This window comes from Phyllostomus discolor, chromosome 5 (genome assembly GCF_004126475.2).
Source record: "Phyllostomus discolor isolate MPI-MPIP mPhyDis1 chromosome 5, mPhyDis1.pri.v3, whole genome shotgun sequence".
NCBI classification, from domain to species: domain Eukaryota; kingdom Metazoa; phylum Chordata; class Mammalia; order Chiroptera; family Phyllostomidae; genus Phyllostomus; species Phyllostomus discolor.
The window spans coordinates 168,576,831-168,597,453 of NC_040907.2; the positions used below are offsets into that span (position 1 = coordinate 168,576,831).

Below are 20,623 nucleotides of genomic sequence, written 5' to 3' on the forward strand. Positions count from 1 at the left end.
ATCCAGAAACCTGTGGCCAGCCCTCCTGTCCTGAACCCCTGCCATGCGGCTGAGCCTGGGTCACCACCATCACCGGGGCCTCAGAGCAGGCTGCTTCCCGTCTCCTGGGAAGCAGAGAGGGCTGGCTTCTAACCAGTCAGCGGCACACCCACCGCTGCAGCCCATTCCAGGAGAACCACAGACTGGTGATAACTGGAACGCTTCTATTGCCTGTGATGTTTCTTCAAACATCTTTAGGGGAACGGGGTGGCTCTGCTGGGGGGCGGGGGGCAGGCATGACAGGTTTAGGAAAGAGGGCCACAAAAGACCCTCCAGCTCAGGAGAGAGGAGGAGTCAAATGGGAAAATTTTGTTGCACCAATAAATTCACCCAAAGGCCTGGGCCCACACACCCTCGCTAACCGTGGGGTCTTATAGGAACCACGTCATCCCCAAGAGCCTCAGTGACCTCGTCCATAAAATGGGGCTAGAAATCCCTGGGGCCGGCTGGAATGTTCAACTTAGAGATGGTACATGGTGAGGTACCTGGCACAGCATCTGACACGTGGAACACACCGTGTTTGCTGTGTAGGATACACACCCACGGCTTTCGTGTGCATTATACTCGGGGTTACTATGCCCCTTACTATACCCATGGTATGGAAACCATTGTGCCTGTGTATAATGCTCATCCTTATTTTTCCCTCAAAAACTTGGGCAAAAAAGTGCACATGATACACAGCAAACTAATGGTTATAAACAGTAAAGAGAGTTGCCGTTGCCATCGGCTTTGTCCTCTCCCAAGAGATCCCCACGGGGCACAGCATCTAAATGATTGCATAGCCCCCCACCCTCCCCCCTCCCCCAAGCACTGTGGGTCCTGGAACAATTCCCTTGACCTTCCTTCTGTGCAGACCGGGAGCCCAGTTCTCTGGTCAGCCTGGGCGGAAACAGCGGGGATGGCCGCCGCAGGCCGTGGGGCACCCCTCACTGGCCACCACCAAAGCAGAGGTCGACGCTGCACCCACCTCACCCCCAACACTCCCAGGGCCTCAGGAGAGCCCATGGGAACCCGTGGGAAGCCTCAAACAGAAAACTCTTCCCTTGCCAAAACCCCCTGCTCCTCAAGAAGGAGGATGTGCCCCGTTCCCGTTGTACAGCTGTGTAGCTGCCACGGACTTCCTTCACGGGGTTGGGGGGGCGGGGAATGAATGTCAACCCTGAACCGTGCGGACTGCAAGCAGCAAGGCATCCACACTTCTGAAGGCCAGGCTTGCAAACGCCCAAGAAGACAACAAGAGTTGAACAAATCCAGGGCCTAGAGCTTCTTTTTATTTTAATTAATGCAACTGTAGATTTATCTTTTCGTACCGTAGGGCAAACACCTTTGAAAGGTTGGCTTTAATTCCTGTATCAGGTTTTTACCTTGATGAGGAAGGGGGGTAGGGGAGAGCGGAAACTATCATTCACTGAGCACCCACCACAGGCGGGGGCTTTACATGCCATGTGCATCTAACCATTACATTCCCCCTTCAAGACGGGTGCAGTGCCAGCCCGTGTCTGATAAAGAAAGGGAGGCTCAGAGAGGTTGTCTAACTTGTCCCGGGTCACACGGCACCAGGAGAGAGTGGAGAGGCACAAACGCAACTGGCCCGGCTCCGAAGGCCACGTTCCTTCTGTGAGCTCCTGAGCCTGAAAAGCACATCACATGCCACTCAAAATGACTGTATTCATTTATATATTTTTTAAAAACTTCAGATGCAGCATTTAGGTTAATTTTATAAGGGATTCTTGGTCTTTTAAGGAGTTGAGTAATTTTGAATTTGGAACATTTATCACATTAGGGTAAACATTCCAGTTTTCTCTTTCAAGGCAAGGTGCTATATAAATCATACCGATAAATATATCCATTGTCGCCATTCCTCAATCTGTCAGCATTTTCCTTGTGAGCTGTCTTTGGACCCCCTCATATAACACGCTCACCATCACCCGAAACCCTACATATTTCTGCACTGCATTCGGACGGGACTTGGGACTCGCCATTTTCCGGCTGGAGCAGGGGTTCGAGGACAGAGCATGCCGCAGCTCGGCTCCCTGATGTGGTCACGTCCAACCCAACCCGAGGTTTTAAGTATTCAATTCCCAGGAAGTGGCGGAAGTCCGGAGTGGGGCGTGGCCCCACCCGCCATGGGAAAACGCCGTCCATCGTGGGGCAAGTTTCCCCGCAGCGAAATTACCGGAAACCTGCAAGTGTGCCTATTTCACTGGACAGGCGCTCTTCAAGGGTCTGTCCCGCGGATTAAATATCCCTTTGCATGAATACAGAAAGGGTAAAATCCTGAAGTTAACATTGGCGGGGGGGGGGGGGGTGCGGGGGAGGAGGGGGGCAGCTGAAGTCTGCAAACAGCACACACCACTGGTGTGGCTACCGCGTTAGATTTCCCATCATGCCCTAAAAAAGTGGCCTTTGTTAATTTCGGACGGAGGCACCTCCAGGACATGCTGGCCCATCATCGAGAAGAGCCCAGCAGCTCGCCCGAACAAACTTCTTTCAAGAACCTGACCTCTGGCTCCCTTCCCTACCCCATCCTCACATTCTCTCATCCACCAACTACACCTGGCTGGGTCACTCCGCGCTCACCTGGGGCAGCAGGAGGACGTGGCCAGTCCGTGGGGACTCCCAGGCTGCCAGCAAGCCTTGAGGCTTCCCGTGAAGATAAAACATTCTCCCCCAAATGGGACATGAGTTATACATAGCTTTAAAAACTCCAGTTCAAGAGCCCCTGTTCGGGTCAAAGCTGAGTCCTTAGGGGTTTGCTCATCTTGGATATAATGATCAGAAACCCACATCTCGGCTAAGGCCAAACTTCCAGCCCTTTCTACGTCAGGCTTGACGCTCAGCCCTATATAGGCTTGAACAAGTCACCGCCGGTAAAAAGGAACTACGCTGAGAAGGCAAGACAGAGAGAAGGAGGAGGGGCTCCGGTGTGACAGGCGGGGTTAGCAACGTCAAGCCTCTCCGTGCCAGGAGAGCGGGGAAAGCAGAGCCATCTATCCGTGCATCCCACGTGGACACAGCGAAAGTATAAAAACAATGCAAAACCCAAGGCCAAAGTCATCCTCCGAGGAGGACAGGGTAATAATAAAAGACCACGGGCATTTATGCCGAGCCACACAGAGGCCACCGGGTCGCAGCCGCCTGTGGGACAGTCTAAAGCATTCTCAAAAACACGACCGCTTCCCTGCCTACCAAGACGAGTCCCCTCGCTGGGAATCCAACCGGGACGGTGCCACGTGGCACGGGCGTTTCCTACCTCGTCTGACACACGGGCACCCCACGGCCGATCTCCCGCCCTTTCCTTTAAAGGCTACACTCTGATGAGAGGGGGTGGTGGCCCTTTAACAATTGCCCCTAAACACCCACACCAGACTGCAAACTGGAGGGGCTGCTAGATACATTTTATGGAGAATGTGAACATGAAACAAAACGTGTCTTGTTTCGACACCACCTCGGTTATTTCACGACCGTGTAATTACTCGTTGAGTCTAGTATTGAAAATATCTCTGATTGGATGGTGTGTGGGGGGAGGGGGGAGCGGGGAGGGGGGCACTGGTCACAGAGGAGGCGCTGGGTGTTTGAAGGGGTTAAAAACAAACAGACGGAACACACCTCATTCGGTCGGAGGGAGCCAGGACAGAAAGTATACACACATACCGGTTCCCCGGGCTTGCCAATTTTTTGCTCTAGAAGTAATATTAAACACAGCTCTTTGTCTATGAATTGTGAAATACTTTATATACTAATAAGGAATGTGTACCTCATTGTGTGTTTAACTGCGTAAGCCTGCGTTTGGTTTAATTGACCAAGAATAAGCCCTTGTCCCTAAGCTAACTATCCAGTTACAGTCAGCTCTTGAACATTAACACTCGCACTGAGGAACAAAGACGCAGATAATACAAAACAGAAGATTATTTTAAATCACTCACTCTTGGTATGCGGATATATTCTTTCTTCTTTTCTTTTAACTTGCAATTAAATGCGTATGGCTGATGTTATGGCATTTACAATACTCTTACAAAGGGCATAAACCATACTGGAATAATCTGACTTGTGGCGGGGGGCGGGGCGGGGGGACTCGGACTCCGAGTGGACCCCTCACTCAACCACTCCGCTGGTGAACTTTGGACCAGCTCAGGTTGGTGCGGGACAGCACCCCCTCCTAGAAAGCTGCCCCAAAAAACGGGTTAAAACAACAAAACAACAACAACAACAACATGCAAACTACTTTCTTCTTCCCAGGTCGTTGCTTTTCAGAATCACACTTCGTGAAGGGTGGGAAAGCAATTAAGGGTTTGGGGCTGGAAAAGCCCTTTTATTTTGGCTCCTACTGGGCTGGTGTAAACAAAGATGTCATTAATGTCAACAATGACTTAATTAACCCGGAGTAGGTGACAAAGTCAGGAAGAACGGGGAGGGGAAAGTAAGAGTTGCCTCCTCCCGGGGGCAATCAGGCTCGACTATCCTTTAAATAACTGGGCTATTAATCAATGGGAACAGGACTTGGCATTGAGGACTATCCTCCATTGCCTCAATAACCGAGTTTTCGCCCTCCAGCTGGTCCCCGACAATGAATGGCCAATTGAAAATATCCATTTTTAATTTGGAATATTAACAGTTAAAATCTTCTAGGGACTGTTTTCTTCAGACAGCTGAGTAGAACCAACCCTACTGTTACCATTTCGGAAAGTGTCCAGAAGACAGATGACATGATATGATGCTACTCGACATGACATGATGACATGTGACGCATGATACGATGATAGGTGGTATGATATGATACGTGGTATGATATGACGACACACGATACAAGCACAAAGCCGAGCTGACCAGAAAGAAGAGGGTCCGCTAGGGTAGGGCTCAGGCTCCTTCCTGGAACTTGGTCACTTTCTTCTTTGGACACATTTTTCTCTGGTGTCCGCGCCCAATCGGCATTATCTAAACCTAGCTTCCAAATTCACAAACCAAAGAGTCTTCCAAGATAAGGCCTTGTGCAATGCAAGGTCAAGGCTGAACTTGTTGTTGACCAAGGCTACAGTTACAGTACCAAGGAGGGCGTAAATGGATGGGGGGGGTCAGTGTCTCCCCCAACCCCGTCCCTACCCCCACCCCCCACCCGGGTTCCCCAGACCCAGCATGACCACGGCCTAAACTGGAAGCACCTCAGCCGCCTGCTTCCAGTTGTTACTAACGCTTTACTCATCAAAATTGATTTCCTTCCTAACCACCTCTGACACCAAAGCACAACTCCCGAGATGCAAGAACTCGTCTCGGGGCTCCTGTGGGCCGTTGCCAGTGTTGGGCTGGCAGACCGGCCCAGGGCAGACCCTGCAGGAAGCAAACACAGCTGCCTGGACACAGGGAGGGCCCCCTCCATCTCCCAGCAACTCGCCTCGTGGCCACTGACAGGGAGCTCGCTGGGGAAAATGACGAAAACATGTCCCGAGGGCTTACTGGATGCCCCGCCCTGGGCCCTGGACCGACTGCTCTTTCCGCTCCGGCAACCTTTGGAGGAAGGCGGTCAGAAGGCTTCTGAGGCTACTAATACTCGTAGCCTCAGATGATGTTGTGTGATATCAATAAACAGACCCTAAAGCTCATCTGATCAAACCCTCAGGTAACAGAGAGAGAGAGACAGAGGTCCAGGAGTTTATACACATTTCCAAAGCCTCCTCTTTGCAGGTTTTATACTTTCCACGAAACCTTTTTCTTTTTTTTTTCACCTCTCACAACCCTGATGCAAACGTCATAGAAACTAGGAACCCAGAAAAACGCACAGAGGGACCTCTGAAAACATGACCTACAATTGTAGGGGATTCCTGGGCCTTTCCCCAGCCCCAGAGGCATCCTCAGGTCCCAGGTGGGGGAGACCAGCTGTCAACCACACACTGCTGGACACAGTTTCTGCACAAAGAACCGTCCCTGCCCACCCTCTCTCCTCGCCCTGCCTCTCCTCCTCCTTCCTGCATGCACACACACACTTTAAACTTTCTTCAATAATTAAAGACGATAAAAGCAGTCCTTCAGGACCATTTTACACTTTACGCTGAAACCAGCTCCCCACAATGCTGCCCTGAAAGCCTAAATGAGAAATGACAGTTCTTTCCTAACCCGGGCCGTAGCTGGGACCACGCCGCTGGAAACCCCGGCTCAGCGGCCTCCGTGTGCACCAGACGCGCTCAGGGGAACACCAGCAATTAGGGAAACATCCATTTTAATTGTTAGCGAAACGAAAGAAGTGCAGGCACAGCGTTCGGACACCAGGCACCTCTTAAGCCCTTTGAAAATGCATCGCCGTGGCAGGTCGCCGTTGCGCCTGTGTCCCAGCAAACATCACGAGGAGGGAGTCCCGTGGGTGTCGCAACGGAGCCCGGGACGCCGACTCTTACCAGATCCACTTCCTGGAGACGGGGAAGCCACTGCGAGGTCACCACACCTGTTTGTTAAAAGCCTCCCTACCTGTGTTGTAGGAAGGGCGCCGCCGGTCCCCCTTGAGGTCACCTGACCACTCTGGGCAGTGATGTGCCTCCGTGTCAGGAGAAGATCTGTCCTGTCCTCTCACGGGACTCACGACAGGGCTCGCGTGGTGGGGGCGGGGTTCCCTCGGGACCCTCCTTCCCATCCCCTCCCGTCCTGGACGGGCTTCTCCTGTCCTCTTCCAGCCTCCCTCCCCCAGTACGTTTCCAGAACAGCCAAGCTGACCCCCGACCACTCAGGACCCCGGCGGGCGCCCAGAACGGAGCAGGCACCAGGTGGGCTCTCAGCACTCAGGTTCATTAAGCGGCGATGAGTGCTGAGATCTGCCGCTTTATTCTCGGATTACCACTCGAAAAATAACGCGGCCACCAATATTCTCTGCTGATGACAGATTTCCACGCTGCGCCGAGTAGGGGCCCGGCTGCTGGCGGCCCGCAAGGACCTGGGAAAGAGGGTCCGGTCTGCCCAGTTAAGTGACTCGGCCCCAGTCTGTGCTCACAGCCGCCCTGAGGCCCTGCAGATTAAACCCCCAACGCCGGCCGACCCACCCAGTGCGTGCCCTGCCGGAGCCGGGAGTTCTCACAGGTGTGGGAGACACCCAGGCACGCTCGCTCTCATATTCACCTAAAATAGAATTCGCCGCTCTGTGACGTATTGCTTAAGTGTGGTGAATCACAAGGCCCCCCCCCTCAAAAAAAAAAAAAACCTAACATGTCAAGGATCTCTGGGGCTGAACTTCAAAAGCTCGTGTTTGTCCGGAGACAATGAAATGAAAACGTCAGCATTTCAGCTGTTGGCAGTTTCCCTCCGTGGCTCCTCGGGTCGGGAAATGGCAATTCTTCACAGCGTAAGCGAGACCCTCCCTGCGGGAAGGCCTCTCGACCACCGCAGGGAGCTCCAGCTGGCCCTGATCACACGCGCCCTTCCTTCCACAGCTCGCCTGGGCGCTGGAGAAGGGCGAACGGCCGGCCTCCCCCTCCCAGCACAGAGAAGCACGCACCCCGAGAAAGCACCAAACCCAACACTCTGCCTGCAGTCTGACATCCAGAACCTTCTCTCCCAACTCCTGACTTGGGGCGGGAGGAGCGACCCCTCTCCCTCGCTCCGAGAAGACTCCTCTCCGACCCAAGGGCAGCTGGTTCTAAACCAGGCCCGGACCTAAGTGCCACTTCCCCAGACAAATCCCAAAACCCACATGGTACTTGCAGAGTGACATTAAAGAACTTACCTTCCGGCTCTAACGTGGTATCCTTAACTAAACTGGAGGGCCGGGCCAGGGACAACGTTGCCATGGTGACCACAACCAGGCAGACGCAGCGGCCCCAGCTGACCATGGTTACAGTGCCAACGCCCCGTCCTCTTCCATATCTCCATGTGGACGTTAATCCCATCTGCACACTTCCCCTGTGCGCATGGACCGCCAGCAACGCCTTCAGCCTGCGGTGGGCTCAGGGACCACGGTGCTGCCGCCGATGGTCCTGCCGCGGCTTCTGCTGCAGCCTCTAGAGGAAAGAGATGCGGCAAGTCAGTGTGGTCCTCCCCAATGCCTGCTCATCAAACCCAGGGGGGCTCGAACCGGCTTCTCCATTATCTGTGAGTGCCCTCCTTCCTGGCCTCCAAGTCCCAGGTGTTTTTTCCATCGCACAGGTCCATGAAACGAGTGAGGCTGGTCTTGGCAAAAGCATACTGTTTAGGAACCAAGGCAGGAAGCATAGCTACAGGACAGAGGACGCAGGCCACAGATCCGTGTGGCCACTTCAGCTAAGGCGGAGGGCGCTCTGTCCTACCCCACGTCACCTTCGCCGCCCTCCGAGAGCAGAAGCCGCGTGACCTTCGTTTCAAGGGCAACGAGAAAAGCGAGTTAACGGGGCTCGGGTTGGCATCACCAGCCTCGTTCACGTCCCCTGGGCCACGTGGGCTTTGGAAGGCTGAACCGCAGGGCAGGGAGGCGGCTTCCAGAATTATTTCTGCGGGCTGGAGCTGAGCAGAGCGCCCCACCCGCACTGGAGCACGAAAAGAAAGGAGGACAGGAAAATGTAAAGAATCCCAGGAAAGCTACCAAAAATTCCCACCAGTTTACACTTGTCAGGATTCATTTTCAAGTGCAGAAACACTCTGCAGTCTTTCACCACGCGGCCACTTGCGGGGTACGCACGGAACCTCGGTGCATTGGAAGGGGCTGATCTACGGAGAGACGTGAAGCCCCAAATCCCCCTCCACGGTGGCCGAGGGCAGCCCGGGCCCTGGGGTCTTCAACCTACACAGAGCGGGTTAAAAACGGAGCCCCGGCGAACTCTGGTAAACAACGTGGGGAGTTACCCGTGACGATGCCATGCCAGTGGCTGGCGTAGTGTGCGATTGGGCCAGAGACTTGCACTGTGCTGACCCATTGGCTAAAATCTCAGAGTGGAAATTTTACAAGGGGGCGCTCAACCCAGCCTTCTGTTCACCCGTGCAATCCCAAGGCAAAGAGAATTTTCCAAGCTTAGCGTAGTCAAAGAACTTTTGCATTTGTTCAGTATCAATTACTAAGGGTAGAGCTGAAACACACAGACTTGAACGAATTTGATTAAAACAATCAGGTTCTGTGAATGCTATGAATGAACCACATTTTCTAAGACGGGGGATGGGAGGGGATGAGACCTTTCATATAAAAAACTCCTCAACCCGTGCTTTTTGCATGCCAGCTTGATGTTTCAAATTATGACAGGGGATGTCAACACTGCCTGCACCCCCCAAAAGCTTCGTAAGAGAAACGGCTGCTTTTAGCCACAGCTAGAGGTTAAAATGCGTGGGGAGAAAGAGGGTGCCGCACCATCTCCAGGGAGAAAAAAACCCTCTGCTTCAAAAGACAGCACACGTGAAATGGTGTGCTTCCTAGCAAAAGAGAGTGTGTGTGTGTGTGTGTGTGTGTGTATACACACCCTGTGTTTTCAGATATAGCTGGAAGGGTTGCTTTTTTTCCCTCCCAACTTTTCTTTCCTCTTAAAGCAAAAAGCCTCAAAAGATAATTCCGCATCTATTTCCACATACACGTGGGAGGTAAGTACACAAACATTCTCACTGATTGACGAAGCATTTCCAGAATGCATGGGAATTTTCTGCCCCTGACAACTTCACCCGCAACCTTAACTCCTAGCAGATCTCAGCCCAGGCAGCTGCCCCAGCCCTGACCCACCCGCCCCGGCCCCAGAGGAGCCTGCTCTGCTCTCCGCAGAGCAAGGTGGACAGCGGCCTGGGCTCCACACCTCAAGCCGTTCATTCATCCCATCCGACTGCACCAGAACCTGGAATCACAGCCAACTCCAGGGCCAGGCCCCACGGCGGCCCCCTCTCCAGACCTCCGGAAGGCGGAGGCCTGAGGCGGCGGGTCCGCACGACCCCTCGCTGGAGTGGACGAAAGCACGGAAGGACCTCCTAGATGGGATAATTAGATCCCGGGGCTCGGTGTTGGGAACACAGGCCCAGCATGCCACTGGCGGCCACAATCCCGGCTTCCTGCCTTCAATACCATAATCCTTCCTGGAGTCTGAGCCTCAGTGAAAGCCCCAGCGTGTTTATTTTTCCCCTTGAAAGGGAACTCTCTTCTCAGCCCGGCCGTGGGAGGAGTTGTCATCCTCCCAGTGATGGATGGCTCTTCACCACCACCCGCTCCCCTGGTCCACGATCCCCTCGGCACAAGCCTGCCCCCGGGAGACAGGCAAAGTGGCAATCGAGAGAGCCTGAGTTGGGGAGTGGTCCCCATGTTCGGTCTATCCTAGGCTCCTCAATTTACCAGAACATTCCCAAAGTCCCGCCCCACCCCCCAACTCCAAAAAGGCAAGCCAACACTGTGCCCGCCTTCACTAGCTTCCACCTCTAAGCAGGTACGTCTGTCCACCGGAGGGCTTGCCCATGCGGCGCTCTCCTGCGCTTTGTTCTTGGGAGATTTCACAGCAGGAAAGTCGGCAGTGCTATGGGGTCGGGGGTTGGGGGGGGGGCAGGTCCCCACCCAGGGCGCAGATCTATCTCCAGGCTCAAAGCCTCCCTGGCACTGCCCTGCTCCCCAGGGCTGAGCAGGAGGGGGAGCAATCAAGGGGTCTCATGGGGAGGGGGGTGGAGTTTCCTCAACAGACTGAAATCTCAAGAAACACACATGTAAAACACAGGCGGACCCAGAACGGCCCGCAGCGCTCTGCGAATGCGGGCAAGCCCGTGCGAACTGGCGGCAGCTCTCACCACCACCAACTCGGTTTCATTGTAGCATTTCTTTCATTTGTTTGCCTGGAATATCCTGTTTTTCCCCCTAGTCTCTGGGCGCTAAAGAGCTCAAAGAAATCTGCATTTTAATTGACATTCCAGGGAAAGGGAGAGGGGCGCCTGATTGCTTTTCTATTCAAACTAAACAGGCTTTTCAGATGAAAATGAGTCGAGGCCAGAGGAAGATTTACAGGGATTTGGGACCAAGGGGACAATAGGGTTTTAAATGTTGATAGCGTTGCACACCAAACACATAATGGGTGCCCCGAGTGTGAAAGCAGGTTTGCCTTTAAGGGCAGGTTTTATTGAATCGAGCGAGAAGAAGGAAGGCCGGGAGAAGAGTCTGCGAGGGAGCCGGCTGCGAGGGGACCGTGTAGCCCCGTGGTCCCCGGGCCAGACCCCTGCATCTAGCCCTCGGGCCGGGAGAGTCGCTGCCAGCGTCTGGCGGGGGCCTCGGCGAATTCCCCAGCGCAGCCCGGTCGCTGAAAGAATGAGCGCGCAAGTTAGAACTCGCCTGCGCTTTCGACATCTCTGAGCGGCAGCAGGCAGCGAACTCGAAAAAGTCGGTCCAGTTCGCCCCCTAGCCCCAGGCGCGCTGCGGGCTGCGGGCGCCAGGCGCCAGGCACTGAAGTCGTAGAACCGAAGCAGCTCCGGCTCGCAAAGGTGCCGCCCCGATAGCATCGCGAACCCTAGGGCGATGTCGCCCGCCCAACTCCAGCTATTCCCTCCAGGGGAAAGGTTTCCCGCCGGGGCCTAGATGGGACAGGGCGGGCGTTCCCCGGGCCCTGGAATAAGGAACCCCAAAGATGCCCTTCTGAGCCCCAGATCTGCGGGGCTGTGCCACCAGCGAGGCAGCCCTGCCGCTCGTCCGCGGGCTCTGGGGTCGGAGGACCGCGCCTGGCCGGTGGGGCTGAGCCCGCGGGAGTTTGACAGGGAGGGGGGAGCCAACGGCAGGGGCAGATGTCAGCATCTGGATGAGGGTGGTAGAGGTAGAACTTCCCAAACCCCGGCCGCCAGCACGCACCCAGCTCCGCCATCACCCATGCAGCCACAGAGGGAGGGACAGGGAGCAGCTTCCAGTGCCAGTCCCCCGAGCCTTCGGCTCGGAAGACGGTGCACCCCGCGTCCCGGGCGCCCACGGCGCCCACTCTCCCCTCCGGCGAGAATCCCGAGGCACCCAATACGGCGATTACCTTGAATGGCAACGCTCCTCGGCGATCGGTTCTGCCCCTGCGCCCGGCGTAGATCAGGATGGAGCCAGCGACAAGCTCCGGGGAAACTCCAAAAAGGAAAAAGTGGTTCTGGGGTCCTCGCCGGCGCCAAGACTCCGAGGCTTCACGAGAGCCCCAGACTGCGGAGGAGCGCGGGCATGACGCCCGCGGGCTGCCCACGGATTTGGGGAGCGAGAGGAAGAAAGGACTCAGGCTTGGCTTTTCCTCCACCAAACTTTGCTCGCAACTTGCGAACGCTCAGAGCGCGCAGGAAAGCTGCGGCCTCGGGGCGCCCGGGCCCCGCCAGCCTGGAGAGAAGTCGCCGCGCCGGGCCAGCTACGCCGCGCGCAGACCTCGCGGCGCCCCAGCTTTGTGGCGGCCGCGCTCGCTCGCTCGCTCGCTCGCCCGCTCCGCACCCGCAGCCCGCCCGCTCGCTCGGCTCTCCGCCGCGCTCTCCACCGCCGCCTCGCCCGCGCCGCCGCTGCAGCCGCCGCCGCCCCCTCCCGGCGGGTCACGCCCCCGCTGAAACTCGAGCCGTTTCCTGGACCGCGGCGCCCGCTCTGCCAATCAGCGCCGCGCGCCCCGCCGCCCCGATTTGCGCGGCTCCGGAGGCCCGAGACGGCAGCGCGGAAGACCACGATCGGGACGAGAGATGCGGCAGCATCTTCCGTGAGTCGGCCCGGTCCCTTCCCGCTCCTCGGCAGTTACACTGACCGACGGTTTGCCGGCGATTGCGTTACGTTGCTTAGTTTCAAGTCGGAAAACAAATGACAGAATAAGTGCCCTAACCCTAAAGAGACTAAAATACCTCGACACGAAATTGGAGGGAGAAATTTAATGCAACTGAAACTTGGAGAGGAGAGGAAGCAACTTGGGAATGTTTGCAGGACATTCACTATTCTGCCCTTCAAAACAACAGCAATGAGAGAAGAGACGAGTATTTATGGAGTCCCTCCTACGGGTAGGGCACGCTGAATAGAATATTCTTTTTAACCAGCACAACCACCCCGCAGAGGAATAGTTTCAGCTTCCGATGAGGAAGCGGAGGATGGGAGATGGTACGCATTTTGTCCGGGGCCACGCAGCTGGTTACTGGCAGAGCCTGACTTTGCATATGACTCTCTCAGAAAAAGTAAAAACCTGCCACCCAAAGTGTGTTGTTTAGTAATATGTATCTGGACTAATAACAAGGAATCCGAAAGAGTCTAAAGACTCAGTTCTACTCCACGCAGCTGAATGACAAGCAAATCACTTCCCCTCTCTGAATCTTACTGATAGATTCTTCCACTGAACTCCAGGCTGTGACTGGTCACATTCCCTATTTCCATGTACGCTGTTCCCTTGACTGTGTCTGTGGGATCATTTATTTTTTCATATAATTTCTCTCCCTCCTCTGTCATCTAGCTCCTAAGCAGTCATGCTTAGGTTCAAGAGAGTATAGATTTTTTTTAAAAAAAAGCTTTCATTTGTATCCCTCCGAAAAGGTCATTAAACCCAGAAGTGCTTTAGAATGCTCTTGAGGCCTGCAGACAGGTGGACGGAGAGAACCAAACAGGCCTGGAAATTCGGCTCTTCCCACCCTTGGAAATGCGGTTGTTCATGGGTCGCCACCAGCACACGTGTCCTAACGTTCATGAACATATTTTTTCTTTCTTAAGATTTTATTTATTTATTTTCAGAGAGGGAAGGGAGGGAGGAAGAGAGAGAGAGAGAGAGAGAAACACCAATGTGCGGTTGCTGGGGGCAGGGGCCTGCAACCTAGGCATGTGCCCTGGCTGGGAATCGAACCTGCGATGCTTTGGTTCGCAGCCCGCGCTCAATCCACTGAGCTACGCCAGCCAGGGGCTAACATATTTTTTCAAGGTGCCACATCATTGGAGAATCATTTCTCTTCACGATCCATCACAGGAAAAGTTTTACCTAAATTACTTAAAAGCCAGGAATGTCAAATCCATTGAGAGACTTTAAGCAAATGGACATGAACTTGCGTGGTTGGAGATTTGACAGCACAGACGACAGTCTGATTCTCAAGCGAAAGTATCAGTCCGTGTGATTGGGGGTATGCGTTGGCCCAGTCTTCTGACTCGAGGCAGTCCCAGACCTTTTCGTGAATGGTCCCCTCAGTCGGGGGACCCTCCGAGACCCACTGCCACCTCGGTTGCTGAGAACGAACAAATACTTGACAAGTTCTCAGACCCCGGGTCACAAAGAGAGCTGTGAACGCCCGCCTGCCCGGAACAGAGGCCGGCCCTCACATCCTTCCATTCGCCACCAGTGGGAAACTCGAGTGTCTCGGGCAGATCCTTTCCCATCCCGGGACAGCATATCCATCAGCCATTGAAAGTGCTGTGAGCACATTCTCACATAAATTACCAGATCAGGAAGCCCTCGTCCCTGAGCCCGGCCACCGAGAGCTTTGTGTCCCCTGAATAACAAGGAAGCCTTCCCCTGAACATGACAAATAAGAACATGGACTTGAACGTCCAGGCGCAGTCTACAGAATCCATTCTTCACCGGGAAGAAAAGACACCCATCCATCACAAGATGCTTTCCCCTTCAGAGTGTCCCCTTGGGAGGGAGTGCGGTCCGCAACAGCAAACTCCTCCGTTTGGAGAAAAGCACAAGCATGTTTGGAATTTAAAAAAAAAAAAACCACCTAATTCTGTCATCATATTTAGGCTTCAAGTAACCTCAGAGGGTCTAGAGCGGCTTTCACACCAGCGAGGCTTCTGAATGAGAAAATAATCTCTTTGCAGTTTTTTTTTCTCGTCCCTCTTCCAGTGGCTCGAACCCCTTGTGCCGATGGCCTCCCGTGAATGGTGTTGCTAATAAGCCTATTAATGAGCTTCCACGGCCGAGTGTGAATAGGTAAATAGGCCCCAATCTGCTGAGGTTCGGGGCCGAGGGCAGGAAAGCCAGCGAGAACTAAAGGTGACAGTTTGAACTGAACTCGGAGCGCCAGCACCAGGTTTCGGCTGAAAGACCCGCCAGACAAGGCCGCATTCACAGGCCCTCCACCCCCCACCGGGGACCCTTTTCTTCACCATTTTCTTCCCTTTACAAAATGTCCTGAGTAGTCACCACCCCTCCTTTTTTTTTTCCAAAAGCCCTCAAGACGCCCTTTTTTTTTTTTTTTTTACTCTAGTGATGATACACCAATGCATGGGAGAAAAGTGACACCCAGCCACCAGTGGTGCGCAGTCCCCAGGGACCAATGGGGCCACTAGCCCATTGGTGACGGGAGGGGAGCGGGGAAGGGGGTGGGGCCTGCACCTCTCCCCTTCAAAGATGTGAGGTTTCTCTTTTAATAATTTGTTTGTTAATGGGTGGCTGTTCCTTGCCTTAGATGAATGAAGGCTAATTAAGTGCTAATGAGTCCTTCTAATGTGGTTCCGCGCTCTCTGCAGAACTATGACTTTCTTCAAGCTTTAAGCGACATCTCAATAAAGGGCAAAGCACAAAAGAAGCGTTTGGAGGGAGAAATACGGGACGGTCCAAGGGGTTATGGTAAGAGTCGGCACTCCTGGGAACTTACAGCTTCTCACTGAGGCGGGATCTGGGTCCCGGCACTGAACTTCACCGGGGACTCTGAACTTTGAACTGAATCTCAAAGCCTGGAGACAGAATCCTTCCAGAAGTCCTGCTTCACTCTGAGGCGAAGGGGCTTCGGTTCCAACCGACGAGGTGTGGCTCCCTTCACTCAACGGCTGTGTGTGACCTCGGGCAAGGGACGTCAGTTCCCTGAGTCTTCCATGTCCTCAGGTGTCAAATGAGGAAGATAATAGTACCTGTTCTGAGTTAATAGGATCACGAAGAAGACTGAGTGAATTAAGGTTGGACAAGACTTTTTTTATTCGGATGCCCCTCTTGGTGCTAAAGAAACTCTTTGGCACATGGGAAAGGCCACGTATTTCCAATGATGACTATTAGCTCATTAGTATTAGTTCTTGTTATTCCTCCTCCTGGGACTACTGGGAGGACTGAGGTGAAGACCCTAGAACCCAGTGATGCCACCTGCATGTTATTATGGACCTGGTTTTAAAACAGGGTAGGGCTAGTGACTTCTGAATTGCCCATCCCCCACCCCACCGCGCTGCCCCAGCTGAAAGGCCTGGTGGTGCCTACACAAGACTCACCTGGGCTGAGATGGGGCCTGGGCAGGTAGCCTGAGCCATGCAAATGGCCACCGAATGGAAGGCAATGCAATGCTCAGTGGTCCCCACTGCCCCCTGCGGCAGTCCTTGGGGGGGGGGGCAGGCAGGCAAAGGAGATGGGGGTGATGCCAGGCAGAAGGCAGTTTTAACACTGGTGAACAACTTATCCCCCTCCCCCCAAGAAGAGCTTCTTTAAGAACAAGAGGAACATCTGGGTAAAAATGGCCCCAATGCCCCTGCCCTTACGGTTGACTGGATTTCCAAGGGGCTTGAGTGACGTGGATGAGTCTCCCAAGGAGATGGGGCCCCAAGGTGAGGAAGTGTGTGTGAAACCATCACACCGACCCCACATTTTACTGGGGAAGAAAGTGGGGCTGAAAGGGGGGGGCCTGAGGGGCTCAGGGCCACCCCCCAGGTCAGTGGCTGGGACACCAGAAGTCTGGTCTCCAGGTCCCGCTGGGACTCATCCCAGTGGCCACCAGAGCAAGTCAACCGCTTTCGCCACTCCTCGCCAGGTGAGGCTCTTTCTAGGTGATTCCACTCCGTGTCAAATCGAAACACCTGGAGCAGAATTCATTGCCTCCCGAAATGTTACTCTCTCAAGAGAGCGGTTACCCGCTCACTGTGGGTTTAGTCCAATGCTTTCTCCAAGTGCTCCAGGGAGTTTGCATTTCCAAGAAGCTTCAAGTTCAGGTGCATAAAACAGGTAGACATCTCCTTCACGCACCTGCAGCCTTCAAAATAAAGGAAGACTTAAGGCCGACATTTGCGGTTCATAAAGTGATTCCGAGTGATAATATAAAAACAAATGGAAATGGAGAATTCTGAAAACTTGCTAAAGGCTGAGAAATCAAAGCTGAACAATCAGCCCCACATATATGCTGTTTACGACTGGGAGACCAGGTCTGGTACTCGAAACACAGTGAAGGGGCAACTCGGGAACCTCGACTGCATTCTGGTTCAAGAAAAGCAAAAACTGTAGCCCTGGCTGGCGTAGCTCAGTGGATTGAGCACGGGCTGGGAACCAAAGTGTCCCAGGTTTGATTCCCAGCCAGGGTACATGCCTGGGTTGCAGGCCATAACCCCCAGCAACCGCACATTGATGTTTCTCTGCTTCTCTCTCTCTCTCTCTCCCTCTCCCTCCCTTCCCTCTCTAAAAATAAATAAATAAAATCTTTTAAAAAAAAGAAAGAAAAGCAAAAACTGTTATAAAAAGAGAGTGGGAAGGGGGCTATTTGGGGACATTCTCCTCTGACTCCAATAATGGTCCCTGGTCATCCCCCTCCCCCACACCCACACCCAGCTGCAAGTTCCTGCTCAGCCTCTGCCAATCAGAACGTGGCAGGGGACACTGACCAGTTCACTGATTGGCCAAACCAGACGGATGCGATGTCCAAGGCAACGCCCAAGGTCACAGGGCGTTGGACAGGCAACACTTTGCAGTAGAAGTGGCACCAGGCTCGGGCACCCAAGACCTGCGTTTTCATCCCGACGTCATCAAAATTCTGGAAAATTCACTGAACTCGCTCCCTCCGCCTTGGCCTCACCCTCTGTCGCATAATGGAGGTCTCCTTCTTGGAGCTGAAAAGATAAATCTGTCCATGATCTCCAGCCCCTCCAAGCGTCCCCTGTCTCCAGAGAAACCGAGAGGTGGTCATGCATCACCCAAGAGCGGCCGGGTTGCCGGAAGTCAACACCCACTTTACAGTTCTTTGAAACCATAGTTCTTTGAAACCATAACCCTGCTGCCAACCCCCATCCACTGGGAAAGTCCTCTAATCCCTGTCCCATTGCTGCTTAAGGGCAATTTTTGGCATATCATTGCCTGGCTGAGGCTCCCAGCCCTCCCACCCCCCCCCAATGTGCAGTCACCACCTCCACCACCACAGCGCCTCCTAGCGGACTGGAGAGGAAACATGCACGTGGTTTTAGTTCTTGCGCAAACCAGGAAGAGAGGCACCGTTATATCCTGTGGCCACCTCTGTTCCCTCCCCACCCACGCCCACCATCACTGCCTGGACCTCTGCTGGCACTCTCCAATCTGGCAGCCAGTAGCCAGTGTGATCATTTCAAGTTAATTTAGAATCGAATAAAACGTAAACTTCAGCTTTTCAGTAGCACCAGCCACATGCTTTTGTGCAGGGGGATGGGGGGGGATTTGAGAGGGAGAGAGAGACAAAGAGAAATATCACTTTGTTGTTCCACTTATTGATGCATTCGTTGGTTCATTCTTGTATGTGCCCTGACCTGGGATCGAACCTGCAACCTTGGCGTATTAGGATGATGCTCCAGCCAACTGAGTTGGCCAGGGCAGCCAACAGGCTTTCAAGTGCTCAGTGCCACACAATGCTAGGGCCACCAAATTGGGCGTCACAGGTATGACAAGAAACTGTCAATGTAGCAGAACATTCTATGGGACTTCACTGGAGATTCCCCCCCTGCTTCCCCTCTCTCCTCCAACAAGATCACAGCCAGGGACACCCTCAGGAAACTGCTCCTGCCTTTCTCCCCCAATATCCACAGACGGTCCCTCATCTTGGGCTGCCAGCAGGGTTTAAGGACCAGAACTCTACTGCTCAGATGGGAAGCAGGCCGGAGATGCCCAGAACAGGTCTTTGGTGGACAAAGACACCATGATTGCTGACAGAAGGAAGGTGTGTTGGTGCTGAAGCATCACCTCCCTGTAGAGGGCGGCATGGTGGGGGAGGGGCAGTGCTGGAAGCAGCCCTGGCCCCCGTGCCAGTACCTGTGGTCCCCAAGTTCCCCTCTGTGAGGACTGCAGCTCCCTCTAATCCTCTAGGACCCAAGTCCCTGCGCTCAGAGCCCCGAATCCAGTGGAGGGGAAAGCCCAGCTGAACCAAAGGAGCAGAAAGCCTGGTGAAATCGACCTTGGGGAACAATTTGGGGGAGAGGGGTCAGCTGGGAACCGCTGAATCGTCACACCCAGGGAAGCCCAGCCTGTCCCCGGATTCCAGGGCCTGGCACCCTGCCTGGCTAGTCCCCCGCAGTGTTTTGGGCCGCCTTGTGCCCAACAGGCTTGCCACAGATACTCGTTCAGTGTTGGTGACTGTAGTTTAGCCTCTTTGGGGGTCTCCCAATCAAGGCCTCTGGGTACACTCACACAGGGTCCTGCAGGCAGTCGATGAGGTGTAGGTAGAAGTGAGAGAATAAATGCTGTTTCCCGGCTGGGCTGACCCAGCAGGGTGGTGGAAGTTGCCTTTCTTGCCATGACCCGGTTTGCAGGGTGTCTATCTCCTCCATATTGGTTTCTGCGTTTGGTGCGTCACGCTGTTTCCCGACGCTGCGTGTCTACATTGTCCGAACGTGAAAAGAAGTTCATTTTCATAAACCAAAGGGGAGAAAAGTGATGCTGCCAGGATCCCGGCGGACTCGGCGAGGAGACGGAGAATACAGCGCAGGACGCATCATAAAACCACGAGCGCACGAACCCTTTTAGAGTCCCAGAGCTCCTGTATTTTGTCTCCAGCCTGGGGAGAAAGGCCGTCAAGGGGGAAGCAGTTTCTTTAACGGATTCTAAAATGCAGCGCTGAGCGAAAATTAACTCCTTCGCCGGGGGGCTGGAGGCGGGCTTGCCGCCCGGGGCCAGCCCCCCAGGGAGCAGGTGGCTCCAGGTGAGGGAGGTCCCCGGGCTCCCTTTGTTCTCCGGGGTTCCGCGCGGGGAGGCGAGCGGCGGGCGCCGGCGCCCCCGTGTGGCCGAAGGCGTCCGATGCGCGCACAGGGTGGATGGGGAGAAGCGCGGTGCCAGGGCGTGGGGAGACCCCGCGGAGCGCTCGACGGGGCCACCCGGCCGGTAACCGGCCGGAGGGAGGGGCGATCCCGCCTGCACCTGGCCTCACCTGAGGTCGCTCAGTCTGTGTGCAGGTGGTGAGCGCTCAGCGTCGAGGCGTGTCTGCAGCAGGGACCCCGGTGTTTGCCAAAGCACAGTTAGGACGGATTGGCTTGCCCCATGGCCAGGGCTCCACAGCAAATGATCAATACATTTTATTTAACAGCCCACATTGTTTCCAGGCTAGAGGGACTCAGACGTCGCCCTTTGTAGCCCTGTCCTGATCCTGGCCTTATTTCCTGCTAGTTCCCTTCGCTGCGCAAAAGGTCACGCCGCCTTTCTGAGCCTCTGTGTCCTTACTTGCTGGCTGGGAATGTTGGAGGTTACCGTGTTCAGTGTTCCTCTCTAATAGCCTTGATCCCAGCAGCAGCAGCCCAAGCTGTCTAGGGCAGACTGTTCCCTCACTTTCCCTTCACAATACCACGTAGAAATTCATTCCAGGGTTAGCTCCTCGGGACCATCAGCAGAGTTTTTGTTTCATTGGGGGGAGGCACCGTTTTGTCCTGTACTCTGGGGACAAGGAATGGACCCATCTGTTTTCTTGGTGAAGCTCCTCCGTGTGGACGAGGGATCAAGATATTTGTTAGCCTTATGTTGTCTAAATAAAACAAGACGCCGCTTCAGCACACTGCGGGGTGAGGGGTATGCCAAACTTAGCT

At 54.4% G+C, this 20,623-nt stretch overlaps 1 protein-coding gene across 15 annotated transcripts in view; it reads right to left on the reverse strand.

Annotated features, from left to right (window-relative positions):
* The window catches only part of FGFR2 (fibroblast growth factor receptor 2), a 100,119-nt gene extending 87,711 nt beyond the window's left edge, over nt 1-12,408 (reverse strand). For 7 of the 15 annotated variants that reach the window (XM_028512413.2, XM_036027410.1, XM_036027409.1 and 4 more), the window contains exons 1-2: nt 11,946-12,406; nt 7,742-8,015 (exon numbers count right to left, since the gene is read on the reverse strand). In XM_028512413.2, coding sequence (XP_028368214.1) covers nt 7,742-7,904 — 163 coding nt within the window. In that variant the 5' untranslated portion in view covers nt 7,905-8,015; nt 11,946-12,406. Of the gene's footprint in view, nt 1-7,741; nt 8,016-11,945 lie in introns of all 15 variants that reach the window. The other 8 variants (XM_036027406.1, XM_028512412.2, XM_036027404.1 and 5 more) reach the window with 2 other exon arrangements.
* Nucleotides 12,409-20,623: the final 8,215 nt, after the last annotated feature.